Here is a 19,147-nt window from a genome sequence, read left to right as displayed (position 1 = left end):
CTCATTCGGGGCATGAATCAAAAAATGTCTCCCTCTTGCTCAAGTTGACACTTAAAGTTTTTGGATTTTTTTAAATGGGGCGACTGTGAGGTGACTCAGGTACCTAAGTATGTGCCCAAGGGGTATTTCAAGTCTTTTGCTGTCTCTAGTGCTTCTCCATCCAGCTGTCCATCACTCGTTTCGACTGACTTAATAAAGCTTCTAGTTTGCCTTTTTTATTAATATCTTTTAACGCATTAAAAGTGTTTTAATGTTCCACTTTTGTTTCAGGCTGATCACAAATTTCTTAAGGCTGATAATGAAATTGAGACAAATTTCAACATGGAAGAAAACGATGAAAAAAGAAGAAGAAATATCTCGGGGAAGAACTACATCAAATATAACGCATTTGAAGAACATTAAAAGCCACGAGTAAATACTTAAGTGTATTCTTTCTGTTATTTTTTAGTGTTTCTTGCAGTGACACTTGAGTGCCGTTACCAAACCGAGTTTCGCGACGGTTATTGCGAGATACGTATTTCTAGTTTTTTAGTGTTTCTTGCAGTGACACGGACAATTCGAAAAAAAAAGCCGGATAGTTTTCAATGCATTAGTCGATCCTGTGGCCTTCTTGTCACTGGTCCAATTTTTTGCAATTGAGTTACAAGTTACCTACAGTAGTTAAGTTTATTAAACACGGTTCGTGCTCGGTTCATTGCGCATACTGAGATATCGATACCCTCCGTATCGCAATGATATTTAAATTTAAAAATCATATTTAGAAAGGTGTTGGTTAATCTCACGGCTGGTGAATGTATGAGAATGGTATTTCTCCAGTCGAGAACTCCCCCAAGAATTTGGATTCTCCCCAAAGGGATAGAATCTATTTTCTATGACTTCAAAGTGGTAGACTGCTTTTTTAAAGCGCGATTCATCCTCAGATCTCCACGCTTTTAGTGATTTATACTCCTCAGTCTCGAAGCCGAGTGTCAATTTCAAGAATTTGAAACTGACCAAACGGGAAACTGAGAACCCCACCACCACCTAGATTTACCATCTGACTGATCTAACCGCCTTCAGGGCTCAATTTAATAATTAAAAAAAAAACTTTTACAAGTGTAATTTTCAGTTTTCCCTTTTGTTTTAGAGACTGAAAACAATAGCTACACTTGTAAATAACACTTGTAAAAGTTTTATTAAATTGACCCCAGGTCGTGAACACACGTGACAATTATACTTATTGTCGATATGCTTGTTAAAGTGGACGAAATCATCCTTTTTTGCTCTTTAATTTCAAGTTTATATCACATCACTAGTAAGTGTGGTACAAGTCATGGGATCTCTGTATGTTAAACACACATTAACAACACACAATATTTCATGCTCTCTGAAAGGATTTCCCTAAGAGTGAACCCTTCTACAACAAATGAGGATTATAATTTACGTGCTGTTCCTCGCAAGATGCGCTATGAGTATTACATTGGCCAGTTAATTGTAAAACTGTGAGACTGGGGGTACGAATATCGCAAAACCACACAGAAATACCTATAAACACCGTTCAGAATAACATAACTGAAACCGCACATCATTGGAATTACCCGAAAATTTCTGAATACCGTAAACCGCTTGGTTTGCTAAAACCGCAATGCCGCTACTTGAAATAAAAATTTCCGAAAAACCGCACCAAAAATCTAGCAAAACCCCATCACCGAAAACCCTTATGCCCCGCTCAATGATGTCAAAATTGCAAAAATGTGTGGATTATGTCTGAATTCCGTTCGGCAACCACTTGGGAATAAAATAAGGATAGGTCAGATCTCCGCCATCCTTCCTTTTCCGGTTTAGACTCTGTAATTTAGGCTGGACATCTTGCATTAGCTTACTATAGTAACAGTTAACAAGATTGACAGCGTCGGTATCCTCAAGGGAGTTGCCGTAGTCAAACAAGCGGTCGAGGCGGAATATTCCAAGCGTATTGAAAGCACTGGAATGGATCTGAAATTTCCAAACACAATAATTTAAACTTACACTAACAATGTCATCATGGTCTGTTCTGGAATACACTAAATGTAGAAGGCGATGCTCCAAAGAACGGACTGAGTATGAAATTCCAATCAATGCAAAACATCAAGTTGTCGGAGGAAAACTTTTATAGCACAGATTTTGATGACGAAGTTTCATTAATTAGAACTACCGAGAAGCCACTAATAGCCATTGAGGTATGCAAACTATAACTTTGACACCTATATTTTTTTGCTCTTCGTTTCTTTTTATAACAGCAGCAGGATTAGTTCAGTCAGTAGAGCGCTTGACTGCAGGGCGGAGGTCACCGGTTCGATTCCCGGGACCTTAAAAACTAAGGTACTCCCTTTGCATTGCAAGCGATAACACTGCTTCCCATAGCTGGGATGATCATTTAAGATGGCGGCCACATCTCCAGTTGGAAACGTAAAAAATAGTGTCCCCAAATGGCACTTTCGCGTTAAATACATTGATGCTCAAGTAGAATGCGTTTTTTGTCAAGGAACCTTTCAATGTTAAAATAACGAAAATAACAATGTTTCATGATAAGAATCCCACTTACCGCGGTTGTCACCCTGTTTGGTAGGCGGTAAACCGAAAATTCTCCTACTTCTACCCTGGAGTCATTGTAGAGCTTGGTCGGTTGGTTTGGAATGTATTGTCCATAGTCAACTACTACGTAATTAACGGCAGCGTGGTATATCGTCACGTGGGAGAGAAAGCGGCTTAGAATTTCGCAAAGTTCCCTCTTGGTACCGATGCTTTTAGGAAAACCTTGAATCTGTTTTAAATAATAACACAAGAACACAAGTGACTTAATTACTGCAGTCTGAAATGTCCTAATTGTCAGTAGTAGCAATGTATCTTGACTTAGTTGAGTGACAGAAATACTCTTAAATCACCGAATTCTCTGAGAAGCACCAACACTGTTGTCTGCCCGGGACTGAATCTTTCCTAATGTTTTTGACTGAATTCTCTCTCTCCCATGTCCAAATTCTTTGTCTTAACACACTGTTTTTCCGCCGATTTCCCACATCCCTAGCCTGCGTCGTAGACGTTATCTGATTCCAGTTAGTAACGTCTGCGAAACGGCGCCGTTACCCTTGTCCCGGGCCCTCAACGGATTCAACGAATTACCAGAAGTGCGTTTCGAATTTCCTTTCAACCTTATCTGTATTTCGACGATGCCTTTTTTAACAGGCCAATTATGGAACGTACTCAAGTCTTCAGGTAACACAGGTGAGGCCCCAGAGCAAAGATTTCGAATATGTTTCGCAGACGGTTTTAAGCAGAGTTTAGTTTAATCGGTGGCGTAGGCTACCACATCCACTTTTAGCTTTCACAGAACTGGCTGTACAACCAAGTTCCGATCAGGAGGAAGATTTTAGATTTTTAAGGGAAAGAACAAGCAAAGAAATAAATGTTTGTGATTCTGAAAAGCTGTGTTTCTCATGTTTCACTACCTTTGTTTAACGTTGGGAAACACAGTAATAGGTAAAATATACACAGGGACACCTGAAAAAATTCTTGTATAAGTAAGGTAGACTGATGAACTGTTTTTCTCTGTGTCCGAGATTTTTCGTTACGAATGCTCCGTGCATGCTGTTTTGCAAAGCCCTCGAACAGAATGAAGAATGAAATATTTCCCTTCGATGTCTGAGCAAATAATTATCATTCGTATGAAAATACGCTTTGAATCTTTTTTCATCTTATCTTGGAATATATCACCCAACGACCGAATGTTTTCAAATGCGTCAGAGGTGTCTAAAATGATTTTCTCTTCGCTTTAGAAGCCTTTTTGCGTTATTTGGAGCTGGTGAAAAAACTACTTACCTGTTTGGATGTGTTAGGGGAACTTTGGACAACGTCTGTAAAGTTTTAGCTAGGTTTTCCGTCTCATCCGAAACTGTTTCTACTCCGATGGCTCCAGATGAAATTTCGAGGACATGAAATAGCCGTATTTTCATTAGAAGTATAGAAATTCTAGAGTACGTTTTGTCTCTGTAATGAAATTTCGAGGGACCTTTTTATTAACTGTAAAGCCAATATCTTGGTAGTAGTATGTGAAAAACTCAACTTCCAAAAATCGAAGGTGTACGAGTTAGGAAAAAACCTTGAAAATAGGATATTCGGAATTTTAGAGCTTAATATATCAATGGAACGGTTACCTATAAGAGATTTCTGGGCAATAACTGCTGCTTGGAACAGTAATTTTACGGAAAAAAAGTCGTTGGTTGTCCTTGATATATCTTATATAGTCTTTACCCTGCCAATGCCGCCATTCGGCCCTGTTCCATCTAGAGACAGTTCATTGACGTAATCTTGAAGTTCCGTATCTTCCTTTACGTCTTTGTCGTCCTCATAATACCTAAATCAATATAAAATTACATATTATCAATTTGAGTAAGACCACGGTTGTTGGTTTTGTTCACTTTATCGATTTTAAGGCTGAGTGTTTAATTAAATGGGTTTCACGTTCTGCTCCTTGACAATTAAATGGCCTTTTATGATTCGCCTGGACGTATGTATGCTATTTGCTACCTTTTTAAAGAGCTCAAACGTATCTTTGCGTTAAATGAATTTCAAAAATAATGCCCTAATTTCACCGTTATTTAAGACTCATAGGCATTGAAACTGTCTTCTGTCTTCTGTTACTAAGGATAGGAAGGATGGACATGGATCAAACTTAAAAAAAGTTGGGCCAACGTTTGTTTTCAAGTCAGTTTTAACGCCATTGCCAGCAAATGTCACCAAGAAAACTACTATGATTAGTTCTCTCTGATAAAATTTGTTTGATAACTTCTCATAACCCTGCAGGTCATGTTATTGATGGGTAGAGGCACTAACTAATGACTTCAACACGGGATTAAAAAACAGTGACCTTGCTCCATTAAAATATTCCGTTGAATGAATTACGTCTAGCCCTGACGACAAACCAAGTACAACTGCTAAACAGTAGCCTGCTGTCTTCAGTGATTGAAATAAAGAAAGTGAAACAAAGACGCATATTAAATATTTGCTTTTGTACTGGAAGGAGAATGGTAAACGGCTCGATTGGGTGCTCCTAAGCTGAGACAAAGATTATCCTTTCATTTTATTCCATCTATTACATTAGTGTGCTGGCTTACATTGTAACGTAATCCTTCACCATCTGTTCAATGACTTCCAAAATCTTATAGCCGTCATCTCGAAAAGGGAAGAAGGGAAGAAGTCTTTCATCATCGAGTCCGCGTTTCTAGTGAATTAAGATAGGTAAATAAGGTTCTCCGTTTGCTTAATGAGTAAAGATTTCTTTGCAATGCAGTTTGCGTTGTTAATTAAGCTTTTATACAGAAGGAACGTCTGCGTCCCAGCGGCAGAAATTCCATACTGATGACGTAAATTAATGTAATAAATCCTGTAGTAGCCTGTGTACAAACGCCCCCCTCCCCTTAGAAAAAATCGGGGAGAGAGAGAGAGAGAGAGAGAGAGAGAGAGAGAGAGAGAGAGAGATCTCCCCAATTTTTTCCTGAGGGGAGGGGGCGGCTGTACACAGGCTAATCCGGTTGTCATGAGGTTCCAAATGCAAATTTGTTCGATTTTATGTTTCTCCTGGTCAATTTTGGTAAGTTTGCGTTCATCTGTGAACGAACTGCAGCAAAACTCAAACGCTTCTTCTAGAGAAGAATATGTTCCACGAATATTGACTGTTTTGTAAAAGATTCATTTGACCTTTGTGGTCTTTTGTCTGTCATTGGTAAACAATAGCTAAAACAGTATAACTACAACGTACACCAATCAGAGCTCCTACCCAGATTCCAGGCAGATTTTACGTCATTAGCAGGAATTTCTGTCACTGGGGTGCGGACGCCTCGCCTGATGAAACGTCCCAAGCCGCAAGGAACGAGAAGAAACGGTTGTTTTACGCAGGCTTATGGGATTGTCGCGTAAGAATTAATGAAATATTATGGGCACTTTCAATAAGCTTTCATTTAAATTACAATACGCAGGTCGCAGTCCTTACTCTGAATCGTCTGTTGTTTATAGGTGGGTTTTTAAAGCAGCTTTTCCCTGTTGTTGCGATCTGAAATCTAATAGAGAACCTGCTTTCCACAGCTGCATTTCTTTCAGGTTCACGTATAGACAGTCAGTCAACTTAATATTTGTGTTGATCTTTAAACAGAATAAACTGGTTAGGGTTACATTATGACGAGTCAAAGGGAATTCTTGATGATAATTTTATGCCAAATATGTAGTAAATTGTAGCAAAAGCTTCATTCATAGGCGAGTTCTACTGACGTACCTTAATATTGCCTCGGTAGTCGGTTATTTCCCAAGTGGATAAAGGGTATGTGTCTTTAAGCATTCTGAATGACCCCTTGTTTCCATATGCAAACAGTCGATCTGTGAGTCCGTTTTCGTTTACAAGGTTGGGAACTCCAAAAGTATTTGGAACAGTCAGCTCTCTGCAGTGAAACCTGAGGATTTGGTTCAGTGGATGCTGTTTTGACAGAGTCCTTTTAAGAATTACGCAGAATGGCTCGACCATAAAGTGAACCTAAAAAAAGAAGTTAAATCTTAAAATATGCCCTTTTAACACTCTAAAACACCACTGGACATTAAAAAGCTTTGTACTCGGAAATACTTGTTTTCTTCGACCTGCAAGAGTGCGTAAAAGGCAAAAATGAAATTGGTGTCCACGGATGGCTAACTTACTGACTTACTATCACTTAGCTTGGCAAATACAATTAATGTTTTGTTGAAAATTGATCATACCCTTCCGAGGTGCTCCACAATCTGCGCATATCCTATGTCAGTTACTTGAACGTTGAGCTTGGCCATCATCCAGTTGTCTCCGTCATTTGGAGTGTAAACTGCTGAATCTAAGCAAAGTTTACAAACACCAGTTTACCAGTTGACATCTCTTGACATGTGCAACGTCACTGATATCACTGATATCATGAGAGCCAGCGTAGCTGGGTGAGATTGTTAACCCGGGGTGGGGGGGAGATTACATCCTATAATGGGCTATACGAGGAGGCTCCGCCCGAGAGGGATACCTTTTTTAGGCATTGGGTATATGAAATAGTAGGAATTTTACTAGTAGAAGCATAATTGAAAAGGGTAGGAAATTATGTCATTTTGGTCTGTATGACTGCGAAAAAATCTAGAAAATGTTCTGGTTTGAGGTCATTCATATCTTAAGAAGAGTGTATTTGCAAAAGGTTGAAAGGGACGTAAAGTTCTAAACAGGTTATGTGGAAGGGTACCACTTTTCAATAGAAGATATACGAAAGGGGTACTTTCCGACCAAAACAGGAGGTTGGAATAGAAACTTGGCGCGGAGCCTCCTTGTCGAAAAACGGTTTGAGGAACGAAGGCGGATACCCCTGAGAACGAAAAATAAGCGCTCTTTTTCCTCTCTCTGCCCTAATCTCTCCTCCTCTTTTACCATTTATTTGCTTTTTTTTCACTCGATGTGCGTGACTCTGAGAAACCACTCGCGGTCTAATACATGAAGTATTTAACGTAAAAGGATTTAATTTTTTTCGGTGTAGATTCTTGTCAATAGAAAAAAGGTTCATACATACCAGGGGTAAAATCCATTTGAATAGCCACTGGAAGAAGCTCGTTCTTTCCCTGGCTAATGGGCTTAGATGCAAATAGAGCTATAGGAGAAAAAAAGTTCCACATTTCGCGTCGAGGATCTTTGTCTGTAAGATCCGGTGATCTCGCCAACCCGTCGCACAGTTCGTAACGAAGAGCATAGATTCTTCCCTGATCTACGGCCTGAAAAACAAAATAAATAAATAAAAAAAAAATAAATAATAATAAAAATATCAAATAGTTTTCCCTTTTCAAGAGTGGTTAATCCTATTGTAAGCAAGATATGGAGTAAATAAAAAGCTCCGTTGCACACCGTTACCACCAGAAGTCAAACTAGCTTAGCCTTCTTTCCAATAAATCCCCCGTTTTTATCTCATTCGCAGCCAAACGCCAATTGGCATTCACCATCCTTCCCCGCTCCTTACAAATTGCCACCAATTGATTGTTTTACATCACAGTCATTAAATGTAACCAAACATGATGCTCTCAGCCAGCCGTATTTTATAGTTTTCGGGAACTCAATTATAGTGGTACTTAATCTTTTGCCTTCTGTTCACAAATTGTGACGGAATATAACAATGTGACGTTTTTTATTGGTCAGTAAGGTCAAAGTAATAGGAATACTATTGAACTTTGTGCACCTCCAAGTTAGGCTGGATTTTCGCCTCTTGGGACATTTTGGGCAGTCTTACACCAAGTACTACCCGCTCTCTCTGTCCTTCCCAAGAAGAGACTGTTCGTGGGAGGAGCGCATTCACATTTCCCGAAAAGCGGCTGGTAATAGAGCCTACTAACAGCCTACCACCATTTCCACTAAAACATTAACAAAGTCTGACGGACCTCATAACCATTCCAATCTATTAACTGTCGCTTGGTGGACTAACTATATATTAACCGACTGTTGAAGAGACCTTATACCTTTTTCAAAGTGTAATGTCTCGAAAGAACAGCTTGTACAGCGGCATCCCAGTCAAAGTTAGGGTTAAGCGTTTCCTTCAGTTTGCTCCAATCCAAACCTACTAGCGCAGGCTTTGCAGGCTTTTCAGGAACTTGGAATGATATGAAAAAATAAGGAATGAATATAGTAATTAAATTCCCAACTACAATGACTAGTTCAGTTCAGTTTAGTTCCGTAGAGTTTTTTAAACACTTCTTAAGTGCCGTAGACCTTACCGGGACTTGATCATGAGTCCTCTAAATAGTCTATATAAATTTCAGTGCTGAAGTGTACTTAATGGATATAAAAGGGCAAAAGCTGCAATTGTCCTAAGCAGGCTGGAGCATTTGAAAAAAAAAAAACCTTACTTCGACGACCGTTAAGTTAGACTGAGTGTCATCAGCGACTGAGTGATGACCGTTAATAAGCAATAGTACATAATAGTAATATTTGACGACTGAAGTTCACTTTTGCAAATTCCCCATCTTGGATATCCTCTGTAGGTTGGACACCGTGGCCTGTGGCGATAATCTTTGATACACGTCTTGTATATTTTAAACCAGTATTTGAATGGAAAACGGCAGCATCTGCCATCAGTTGTTTTCACCTTGCAGCGCCGACCTAGTCTCCCACGCAGAACTCCAAGGTCACCTTTCAGAATACAGGTAGGCATTATTAGTCATATGACTGAAAAAAAATCCCAGGGGGTATTCCCTATGATTGCCTATACGGGGTTGCTCCGCGAGAAATGTCTTTTTTTTGCAGACTTCAGCTATGATTTATAGATTTAGCCACGGCTAAAAGCGAAGCCTCTGTTTATACAAGAGAGATCATTCTCTTTTGGTTTATATTGTTACATTAACAGCAATTAACTCCAATAATTGCTACCGCGCGAGCAAGCCTGTAGTGAACGAGCAGCAGATCTACCTGTACAGGGACAAAAAATTTCGATTTCTAGGCACGATGCATCTGGATTTTTAACCACAATGCACCGGATTTTTACCACAATGCCGTGCATGCCCATTTCATTTATACACCGACCTCCGCTTATGTTTTGTTGCATGAAGTATGTTGAGGTTTGTTGAAATAATCGCTTTTAATGTGTCTGTGGTGAATTTCTCTTTCATGGCAGATATAGTGGCAAAGCTATAGTAGCCAAGATTTCTTCACACGGCTAGTGATTACCTTCATGTTTACGTCTGCTAAATTCTTTTAACATCCTGTTTTTTATAAATTCCTTGGGATTATCTCCTACAACCGTCGTTTTATCAAACTATAATTTCACAATAATTCTAGAAGATAATGTTGGAATAAACCAGAGTAAAACTTCTAAACGACTTGGCTGACTTGGTTTTGTCACTTGGCATATTTCAAAGACTGTGCATTTACATACGACCGTGAATGTCACCTTGAGAGAAACAAGGATTTTAATTATTTTAATTCGGTAGAGCATTTAGTATTCTTTGATCCTTTCATAGTTATTGAAGTGGAATGGTTGGGAAACTCGTAAGGCTCCTTTCTTATAGGTTTTTGTTAACTTTTTCGGACCTGACGGTGCACAACGTTCAATAACATTCCTTCATTTTGAACTTACTGACCAATAGAAACATCGCATTAATTTATTCAGTCACAATTTGGGAACAAAAAACAAAGGACTGTGCACGGTTAGGGAGCTTCCAACACAACCTACAGCACCATTGTTTTCAACCTTTAAGTTTGCCGGGTTTCCTAACCAGTCTCCTGTACTAATTATGATCCATTCATATTCAAAAGTTTGAGACAGAGCATTGGTTGAACTTGATAAGATTTGCTTGTAAGCATTGCTTCAACTGAAATACTCTTATAAACTAAGCACTTGGGAAGGGGGTATACTCCCTATAATGGCCTATAAGGGGAAACTCCGCCCGAAAGGGGTACCTCCTCCGGCTTCAGGTATATATGAAAGGCTCGGGAGTTCACTTGTTGAAGTATTTGAAAGAGTAAAAGTGGGCTAATAGATGCATTTTATAGCCTTGAAAAATTCGAGAAAACGTCCTGGTTTTGGGATTTATTCATAGTCTAAAGGTGGAACATTTACAACACTTAAAATGATGCGAAGCTATAAACTAGGTTTTTGAAAGACTTTAACATTTGTCAATGAAAGGTATACGAAAGGGGTACCTTTTCTGTCAAAAATGGTGTATAAAATGGTAAGGGGTTGAACCTCGGGACAGTGCCTCCGCGTATAAAACTTTGTTGAGTACCACACCCGCCTCCCACCCCCCCCCCCCTTCTCCGCCGCCGGTACTAAGCATTTTCCGGTAGCCTTACCTCGTTTGTGAACTGTCACGCGTTGGAGTGACATTGGATTAGTCCCAGCAAGGCGTTGCTGGGTGAAGTATTTGTCGCTTATCCATTTCGTCTTGTCGTTGATAAAAGCTTCGTGCCTTGAAGCTAGCGTGGCATATTCCTGTAACGACATATAGGTAATTAGAGGTTGATAACCTTTTTTTTTTCTTCACCCGTGATAAGCTTGTATTTCCACTATATGTAATATTAAGTCACCTCACTTACCCCTCCCCTAAGCCACATTTGCCCTACGTGAGAAGTAAGTATAGTGTTGGCTTAGGGGAGGGAAAGGTGGGCCCGGTCTTGCATCCTGGATTTCACGCTGTCAAATCTGGATTCCAGGAACTGGATCCCACATTCCTTGTCGGTGAAACATAATTTGCTGCAAGTCTGTCCTAATTATTAACAGGAACAGAGTATTGCCGGCACGATTGCATGAGTTGATTATTTTGATGAAATTTGTTTGTGCTCCAAGTCTTCAATAACTATAACGTGAATTTCGTAATTGCAATTGCCAATAAATGACTAAAATAAGATAGTGTTCATTTTGTCGTTTGTCCTAAACAAGGCAATACAATTGAGGGTGTTGTCCTAAACAGGGTAGATTTTGGGATTTTTTTGTCCTAAACCGGGTCAGGGTTTCAAACCCTCAGCTGCCTACCTCTACCCAAATATTGGGAGAGTACCCACTCCCCACTGAAAGAACACAATGAATTTCGCAAGCAAAGTCGAAGAAAACAATAACACAGTAATTACCCCCACAAGAGGCTCCAGTACTGTCTGGAAAAACTCAGACATTGCAAGATATTCTGAGAAGTCATCGATTGGCCGCCCAAAAGTCTGATTGATGTACTGTGTCAAAACTTTCTCATTCGTCTTCAAGGTCTGAGTGTATGCTGTAGTGTAGTATCTAGTAAAGGGGTCCTTAAAAACAATAGCAGCCAGCTGCGTTGGGGTCATGTTCAAACGGGCGAAGCCATACACATCTGGATCATGTTTTAAAGTCCACGTCTTCTTGTTTTCAGCAAGGGCAGCTTTTCTTGCGACCTTGCAATCTGGAGTAGACTTTTGAGGAAGAGTGACATCACAACGAATAGCTGATGTACACCTTATGAAAAAAACAACAGAAGAAGAAGAAGAAGAAGAAGAAGAAGAAGAAGAAGAAGAAGAAGAAGAAGAAGAAGAAGAAGAAGAAGAAGAAGAAGAAGAAGAAGATGAAGAAGAAGAAGAAGAAGAAGAAGAAGAAAAGTTAGCTTAACGGTTCATAAGTCAGTACACAAGTAAAATATCATTAGAGATCGAAGCCAAACAACTCTGCGGCAACCGAACAGCATCACCCTTTGTGATTTTGTTTGTTTGTTTGTTTGTTTTAACTTCGTTTTCATTTCATTATTTTTTTAGAATCGCGCATTGTATGGCGCCACCAACGTAATCAGGGTTCAGTAGAAAAAGTAAATTAAAGTAACTTGACGAGGCGTATACACGTGGTAATCAGATTTCCCGCCACTTTTAGGTAGAGCCACAAATGATAAAATCGGATTGAAAGCCGGAGGCTCTCGCTGATTGCTACAGCCCTGTCAACCTTGCTCTTTGGGCTCCTGAAGAAGACAGTCAATCTGACTTGCTCTTGGCTTTAACCACATTAAGACAAAATATCATTTAGACACGCATTATAAAATTATCGATCTTAATTAGAGTTTGAAGTTGGTGATATTAAAGTCATGATCTAAGATACTCGGTTCAGCTAGCGTGGATCAGCTGGGTGTCAATGAGTTTTCGTGGAGAAAAAATGGAAATGTAGAACGTTATGAGATTACCGGTGTTATTGACCAGTCAGTTATAATAAATATATTTTGTATTAAGACTACCCCCGACTGTTAACGAAAAGTCATCCACCAATTAAAGTCATTTACAGTTTTCAGTGTTCTTAAGAAATACTTGCAAATAATTCGAGGTCACTTTTGAGTTAGCATTTGTGCTATACAAGAACACTGGAGTCAAGGGCCATATATCATGATTAATACGCAGTTACTACTTTTCGTCACGTGGCGGCTCCATAACGCTTGTTTAATGTAACTCTAAATTTGATTTAAACCTTTAAATTATAAACACATACAAATTTTACCTTGATAGAACAATTAAATTCGAATTGCAAAAGAATTATTATCCTTAGCAAAAATATCTTTCGGGATTTTAGTTATGGCTATTAAAAATGATCGATAGAAAGGATGAAACCTTCAATTATTTTGAGAATTTTTCAGCTAAGTAAATAGAACGCTCGAAAGTTCAAAAGACCATCCTCTACAATGGCCCAATAACTTAGTTCGGTACGAGTAAATACCCTTGTCTTGTTAAAACCAACAAAAAGAAATAAACTATTGATCGAATTCGAGAGAGGATAAAGGTCAGAGAATAAATCACCCATATGGGCCCTCTACCCATCGTTATTTTTGGAACGCGTCGGTTTTCCCGGCATAATATTTCCTCGCGCGTTGCGCGGAACTTTCGTGGAGGAGTGGTGGTCCAAAAGCTTGTCGGGAGTGCCAGAGTTGCGAGGAATGCAAAGTAAGAGAGGATAAAGAAGCTTTATCCTCTCTGTTTGCGAATAATAACCGTTTTTTGAGAGTTTTTTCTTTAATTGAGCGCGTATCAATTGGCGTTAGCATCGAGAAACAGAAGGAAAGGAAATTAGTTTTGAAATAATGTGTTGACAGGCTGAACACGACTCATAAGCGCATCAGTGTGAAACGTGACCGCCTTAAGTATGCTTCAAACAACAACCGGCGGTTTTCCTTTCTTTCTTTTTATCTCGTAGGTTATGGAGTGCATGGAGTATTTTAATGTTTTACTGAGCAAATCTCAATTTGGTCGCTCTAATGAGTCTCCGTGGAGTCATACATTGACATTGAGAGGTCACGAGACATTTAGTGATTGTTTTGTGGTTTCCGGTGTGGTTAACACGCGTATTAATTTGATATCAGAAGCAGTTGTTTTTTTTTTTTAACTCTTTAAAGTTAGCTTTTTCTTGCAGCTCGATAACCTTTTAGTAGTGATTTTAGTTTCTTTGGTTTCTTCAAAGTGCATGTATCTCAAAAGCTACATGGGTGCAGCCTTTGGTCCGTAAAGGTAATGATGATTCCTGCTATGTTCTGACGCTAGACGCGAAACGCTCTTACTGTTTGCAGGATGCTGAATACTCACGGTAAATTATCTTCAGATTGGAATTGTTACTTGACCGAAGTTACACCAAGAACGTTCTTCAGGGACTGATACATTCAGTTTTGTTTTTCTTGATATCAGTGAGTACTTAGACCAACGAGCCCTTAGCGCGATGTACTGTTGCACTTACTACACTTACTTCCTTGAAGGTGCACAAAAACGTCCACAAAAACGTATACATGCGACTCGTTTTCCTATATGGTTGCAGTTCTCTTAACCTAACCTTCTTCTTCCGCCTATATAACAATATTGCGTAGTATGCGGCAAAGCCGCGAGAAAAATAAGAACCGCCTCTCCGGATTCGTGGCCTTTTCAACTGCCATCCCCTTCTACTGATTTGGACAATTCTGTTGACAACTTGTTTGGTTTCAGTTTTCCCAGCCGGTCAGAAATAAAGTGTTGACAGGCTAAACACGACCAAGACGCTTCTTTGATATTTTGATTTTGTTTTGCGGAGATGATTTGCCCAGTCCCTCGCAACTCTCCCATGGGAGATGACCAAAATATTTGATTGACGGGCGAACATTCTGAACCAATCGGAACGATCCGTACGCTGGCGTACGGACCGACTCAAAAACGCCCCCCGGCCGTGCAAGCGGTTTTTCAAGTTGCTCCCGCCCCAATCTCCTCGAGTTTTCTCTTCCCTCGCCCGCCTTTCTTATTTAGCGCGCCCAACCAAATCTGCCATGCTACGCAAACTATTCATTCGCAAACGTCGCGAAGATTTGCGTGGGCCTTCGCCCACCTGTCAGCTTTGCAAACATTAAGGACACATGATTGGCTATCATTTAACCCTGTTGGGAACAACAGACCTCAAAGAAGATCTAAAAAAATATCTTTTGAGGGATTACGATGGGTATAGGGCCTATATGGGGGATTCATTCTCTGAGCTTTATCCACTCTTGTCGAAACGGAATTTCCTCAAAATAATTCATATTGTAGCCCCGTACGCAGCCGTTCTTAGGGGCAGGAACGCGTGACGGAACTTCTGGGTGGGAGGCTATTCATATTGATAAGTTGACTGAAATTCATCTTTCTTTGGTGAATAATAAGTTATCATTTAATTTATAGTCATTTTGGCCTGAATTATCAGGATCTATCAGATTGAACTTGCAGTGCGTGGATTTCTTGACCAAAATAGGTTCAAGGGTGATTCCACAACGATCCACAGCAAACTAATGCTTCTAGCTATAAAGTGGTTTTAGCTTATCGCCACAACGTTCTTTTGAAAACAAAGCAAATGGCAACGTGTGATGTGTTAAAGTTTGATCAAGTAATAAATGGCCTCACTTTACCTCAAAATCAGCATTACAGCTCCAGCAACAGTTAATATCAGAAGGGTAAAACCTTCCATAATTGAAGATAGAAGGTGGAGCGTCGAGGGAGCTCTTCATTTAGTTTACAGAATGACTTAAGGCAACCAATATGGTAGGCACAAGTTAAAAACTAATTAAGTTTAAGGCGACGTTTTGGTAACGAATTTCAAACAAGAACTATAACACCATTTAAACAACAAAGGCAAATAGCTCTCTCTTGATCCCACCCATCAATAATTTTATGATGCCTTGTCGTTCCCACTCATTACTGTATGGAAACCGTTCAATGATTAACTAAAGCGTAAAATTTCATTTCACGTTCCATCGACATAAACAAAGTAATTAATTTGTTCTAAAATATTTCGGCTGAATCTCTCTTCTTCTTCATCAGTGTAAAGTGCGTTTTTGCACAGCATTCACCTCCCTAAGAGAGCGTGTCTTCGAAGATGGCTTAGCCTACGTAGTACACTCAACAAACGAGCTAACTGAAGAAAAGCTATATATAGTCTCGTATCGTCATTATCATAAAAATATCTAGGATGAGAAAAGGTAAAACCAAGCAAGCCATACCTCAAGGTTGATATTAAGAACAATAGACAAAGCTTTAGATTCAAACTCATAGTCCAAGCTATAGGACTTGCTGATTGACTGGAACTGAGAGAGGCTTAACGTTTTTGCTTGAGTTTGCGTCGACTGGCCTGAGTGTCTCTGAAGCCAAGAATCAGCTTTCAATCGCATATATGTATTAAGGCGTTGCTTTTTCTACATGAGCAGGTAACTAAAAGCTTATTTCCATCCCAATACAATACATTGCCGGATTTTCATCAGCTTTTAATGGTATTTATTAGCACTTCGACCCCTTTGTGTATTTATTGAAAACCAGTTATAAACAGAGGAATATAGTCACGTACTACTTTAAAATTCACCTTTATGATGACTATTTGGATCAGAAATAAAGTGAATGCAATTTTCAAAACAATCGAGAAATGTCTTCAACAGCACATGCATTCAAATATTTTCAAATAGCTAAAATAGTGAACAGGTTGCTTAGTCCCATATATTTATTATTCATGCATGCAGCAATCTCATATTGTTTCACACAAATTGTTTGTGAATATAGTCAAAACATCTATGCATAATAAATCCGTGGGGCTATGCACCCAATTAAGTATCCATACTTTGCATACTGTATTAAGGTGTCGCTTTTCTACATGATTAGGTAATTAAAAGTTTATTTCCATTCCAACACAGTACATCACCGGATTTTCATCAGCTTTTAATAGTATTTATAAGCACTTCGACCCCTTTGTGCATTTATTAAAAACAATTATGAAAAATGGAATGCATTCACGTACTACTTTAAAATTCACCTTTTTGTGACTATCTAGATCAGAAAAAGAGTGATTGCAATTTTCAACAGCACCTGCATTCAAATATTTTCAAATAGTTGAAATAGTGAGCAGCTTTTTTAGTGCTTATAGTCCCATATATTCATTATTCATGCATGCAACAATGGTTGTCTTTACACTAGGCTCTTAAGTAAGACTTAAGAGCTGCTAAGTTTTACTTAGCCAAAAATCAGTGTGTGAAGGCCTAAGTAAAATTTCAAGTAACTTTACTTTGCATCTCATTAAAGTCGGAAAGTTGAAACGATTCAAGAAAGTTTCAATCGACTTGAAAACCATCCTTATGACCGACTTAGCTGACTTACGGTTACGTGCGGTTTCTTGAGCTCTGAGAAAAGCAAAACATGTCAATCAATCTTAATTATGTTGCGTGGGAAAATGGCCTTAAGTTAACCTGGAGTAAAAAAGAGTCGGTTGTGTGTGAAGCTTTATTTTACTTGAAGTAATTAAAATTTACTTGTCTTGAAATATTTCTTAGCTTATTTAGGCTCTAGTGAAAAGACTACCATTCTCATATTGTTTCACACAAATTATTTATTAATAGAGTCGAAACATCTATGCATAATAAATCCATGGGGCTTTGCACCCAATTAAGTATCCATGTTCTTTAAACCGAATTGGGATGATTTTAAATTTATGTTTTAAAAAAGGCTTTATAAGGAGCAAACGTTCGTACCTCGAGCATTTCATTCAGTCTCAGTCAGAACTCTCTCAGTGACAAACATTAACACTGGAAACGACACAAATCACACGGAAAAGCCCGCCTTGAGCCTGCGATAAGAGATGCGCAGAACGTTTTTCCGCCCTGAAGTTCCAAGTACGTAATTGCGTATCTTATAGAATGATGGTTTCGGAGAGGTTTCTGTAACGGAGCGTGGAACTACACCGCTTTGATCTTGAAAGTGGATCGTCACCTATCGAATATAAGTTTCTGTCTTTATCTTCGTGACAGTGTGAACAGGAATGCAAATATCAGGTCGGAGTATTTTTCATGTCTACGTAATTTTGTACTACGAAAGCCGAGGAGGATCTTCCAACTTCCGACTTCCGACTTCCGACTTCCCTTTTCCGATTTCCGACTTCGGTAGCAATAAAAGGCGCTTGTATAAAGGCCTACGCGACTTCTACGTTATGGCAAAATGCTGCTTGTTCCAAAAACGTTTTTTCCTTCCGCTGGGTAGATTATCCTCTGGAAGGTTTTACATTTTTTAAAATGTGATTTAAGCTGCCTGTTCCCGTACTGAGAGGTCGATCATAGCATACATATCGATATACTGTGGTTTTTGTTTCTAGTCTGCAGGATTTGCCCTCTGATACAAAAGCATATTCTTTGACCCCTTTTAAAGCGTAAAACTTTTTATTACGGCTGAGTAAGGGCTCTAATTTTCTCCAATGTACCTTCTGGATCGGAATAACTATTTAAGCGATTTTCTCTAGTCCGTAAATCTGCAATGTTGTATCACGCTGGGCCCAGCTCGTTAGTTTTTTTGCAGGATGTTCAATTACCACGGGCAGTGATTTACAGATCCAAAGTTATAAGAATGAAGTGCAGCTTAATATGAAGAAGAGACATCAACTATGGAGAATTGCATTGTGACACAGTAGATTCAAGCTTAGTGTTTTTCTAAAGAAAATGTGAGTCTTTTGACTGGAGCACGTATTTCCTTCCTTTGTTCTTTGTTTTTAAATGCCCAGAGGGGCCGGTTTCAAGTACACAGCAATGCTTTTCATTGACTGAACCTTTTGAAAAATGTAAACACAATGAGGTGTTAAAGAACATCTTGATCGTAGCGAAAATTACATCATTTTAACTTGCGATCCACTTCTCAAAAGAAAAACATAACGCTGAATGCTAAAGCAGGGAAGCGAAACTATTTTATTTCAGTTCTTATCAAGAGAGGATAAAGCTCTCTTGTTCTTATTCAAATTTTGTTTTTTGTTTTCAAATGCCCAGAGGGGCCGGTTTTAAACACCATTAAAATTTGATGAAAATACGAGCAATGAATTGTGTTGGGATGGAAATAAGTTTTAAAACCATTCAGGTAGAAAAAGGGACACCCATAATACATACAAAGCTAAGGTTCAGAGACACTCCGGCCAATCGACGTCTCAAATACAAGCAAACAGTGCCACTCAATCAACAAGTTGGACTATGAGTATGAATCTACAGCTTTTTCTGTTATTCTTGATAACAATCTTCAGGTATGGCTTACTTGGTTTTACCTTCAGAATGTTCCTAGATATTCGCATAATAATTTTTATTTACAGCTCGTTGTTGAGTGGACTATGCAGGACTTCACAGGTTATCAAAATATATACTCAAGGATTTCTCTCATGCCCATTAACTCTTATGG

General features: G+C 39.0%; 2 protein-coding genes and 1 long non-coding RNA gene across 4 annotated transcripts in view; 2 read left to right on the top strand and 1 right to left on the bottom strand.

The window, feature by feature from the left end:
- Nucleotides 1-19,147, top strand: part of LOC140940867 (uncharacterized) — a 66,814-nt gene that overhangs the window by 7,394 nt on the left and 40,273 nt on the right. The window lies entirely within an intron of this gene.
- Nucleotides 1,253-16,102, bottom strand: LOC140941334 (polyunsaturated fatty acid 5-lipoxygenase-like). The gene is made up of 12 exons (XM_073390317.1): nucleotides 15,958-16,102; nucleotides 11,609-11,960; nucleotides 10,835-10,973; nucleotides 8,993-9,175; nucleotides 8,506-8,636; nucleotides 7,572-7,770; nucleotides 6,757-6,863; nucleotides 6,284-6,538; nucleotides 5,130-5,236; nucleotides 4,267-4,369; nucleotides 2,564-2,782; nucleotides 1,253-1,974 (listed from the first exon to the last, which is right to left on the bottom strand). The coding sequence occupies exons 1-12, from the start codon at nucleotides 16,005-16,007 to the stop codon at nucleotides 1,741-1,743; spliced, it is 2,079 nt and encodes a 692-aa protein (XP_073246418.1). The 5' UTR covers nucleotides 16,008-16,102; the 3' UTR covers nucleotides 1,253-1,740.
- LOC140940850 (polyunsaturated fatty acid 5-lipoxygenase-like) overlaps nucleotides 18,902-19,147 on the top strand; it is a 28,205-nt gene continuing 27,959 nt past the window's right edge. For both annotated transcript variants that reach the window (XM_073389816.1, XM_073389815.1), the window contains exon 1: nucleotides 18,902-18,995. In XM_073389816.1, the coding sequence (XP_073245917.1) occupies nucleotides 18,946-18,995 (50 nt within the window). In that variant the 5' untranslated portion in view covers nucleotides 18,902-18,945. The remainder of the gene's footprint in view (nucleotides 18,996-19,147) is intronic.

Source organism: Porites lutea, chromosome 6 (genome assembly GCF_958299795.1).
Source record: "Porites lutea chromosome 6, jaPorLute2.1, whole genome shotgun sequence".
Taxonomy (NCBI): Eukaryota; Metazoa; Cnidaria; class Anthozoa; order Scleractinia; family Poritidae; genus Porites; species Porites lutea.
Note: the sequence above shows the minus strand (reverse complement) of the source record. Positions and strands in the feature narration are given on the sequence as shown.

Excerpts from the sequence above, each read along its gene's own strand:
- LOC140941334 (XM_073390317.1), bottom strand. The coding sequence starts at position 16,007 with ATGAGTTTGAATCTAAAGCTTTGTCTATTGTTCTTAATATCAACCTTG. Across the intron at positions 6,864-7,571 it reads TCAAATGGATTTTACCCCTG|ATTCAGCAGTTTACACTCCA; the intron begins GTATGTATGAAC and ends AACTTTGCTTAG. Across the intron at positions 1,975-2,563 it reads CAAACAGGGTGACAACCGCG|ATCCATTCCAGTGCTTTCAA; the intron begins GTAAGTGGGATT and ends TGGAAATTTCAG.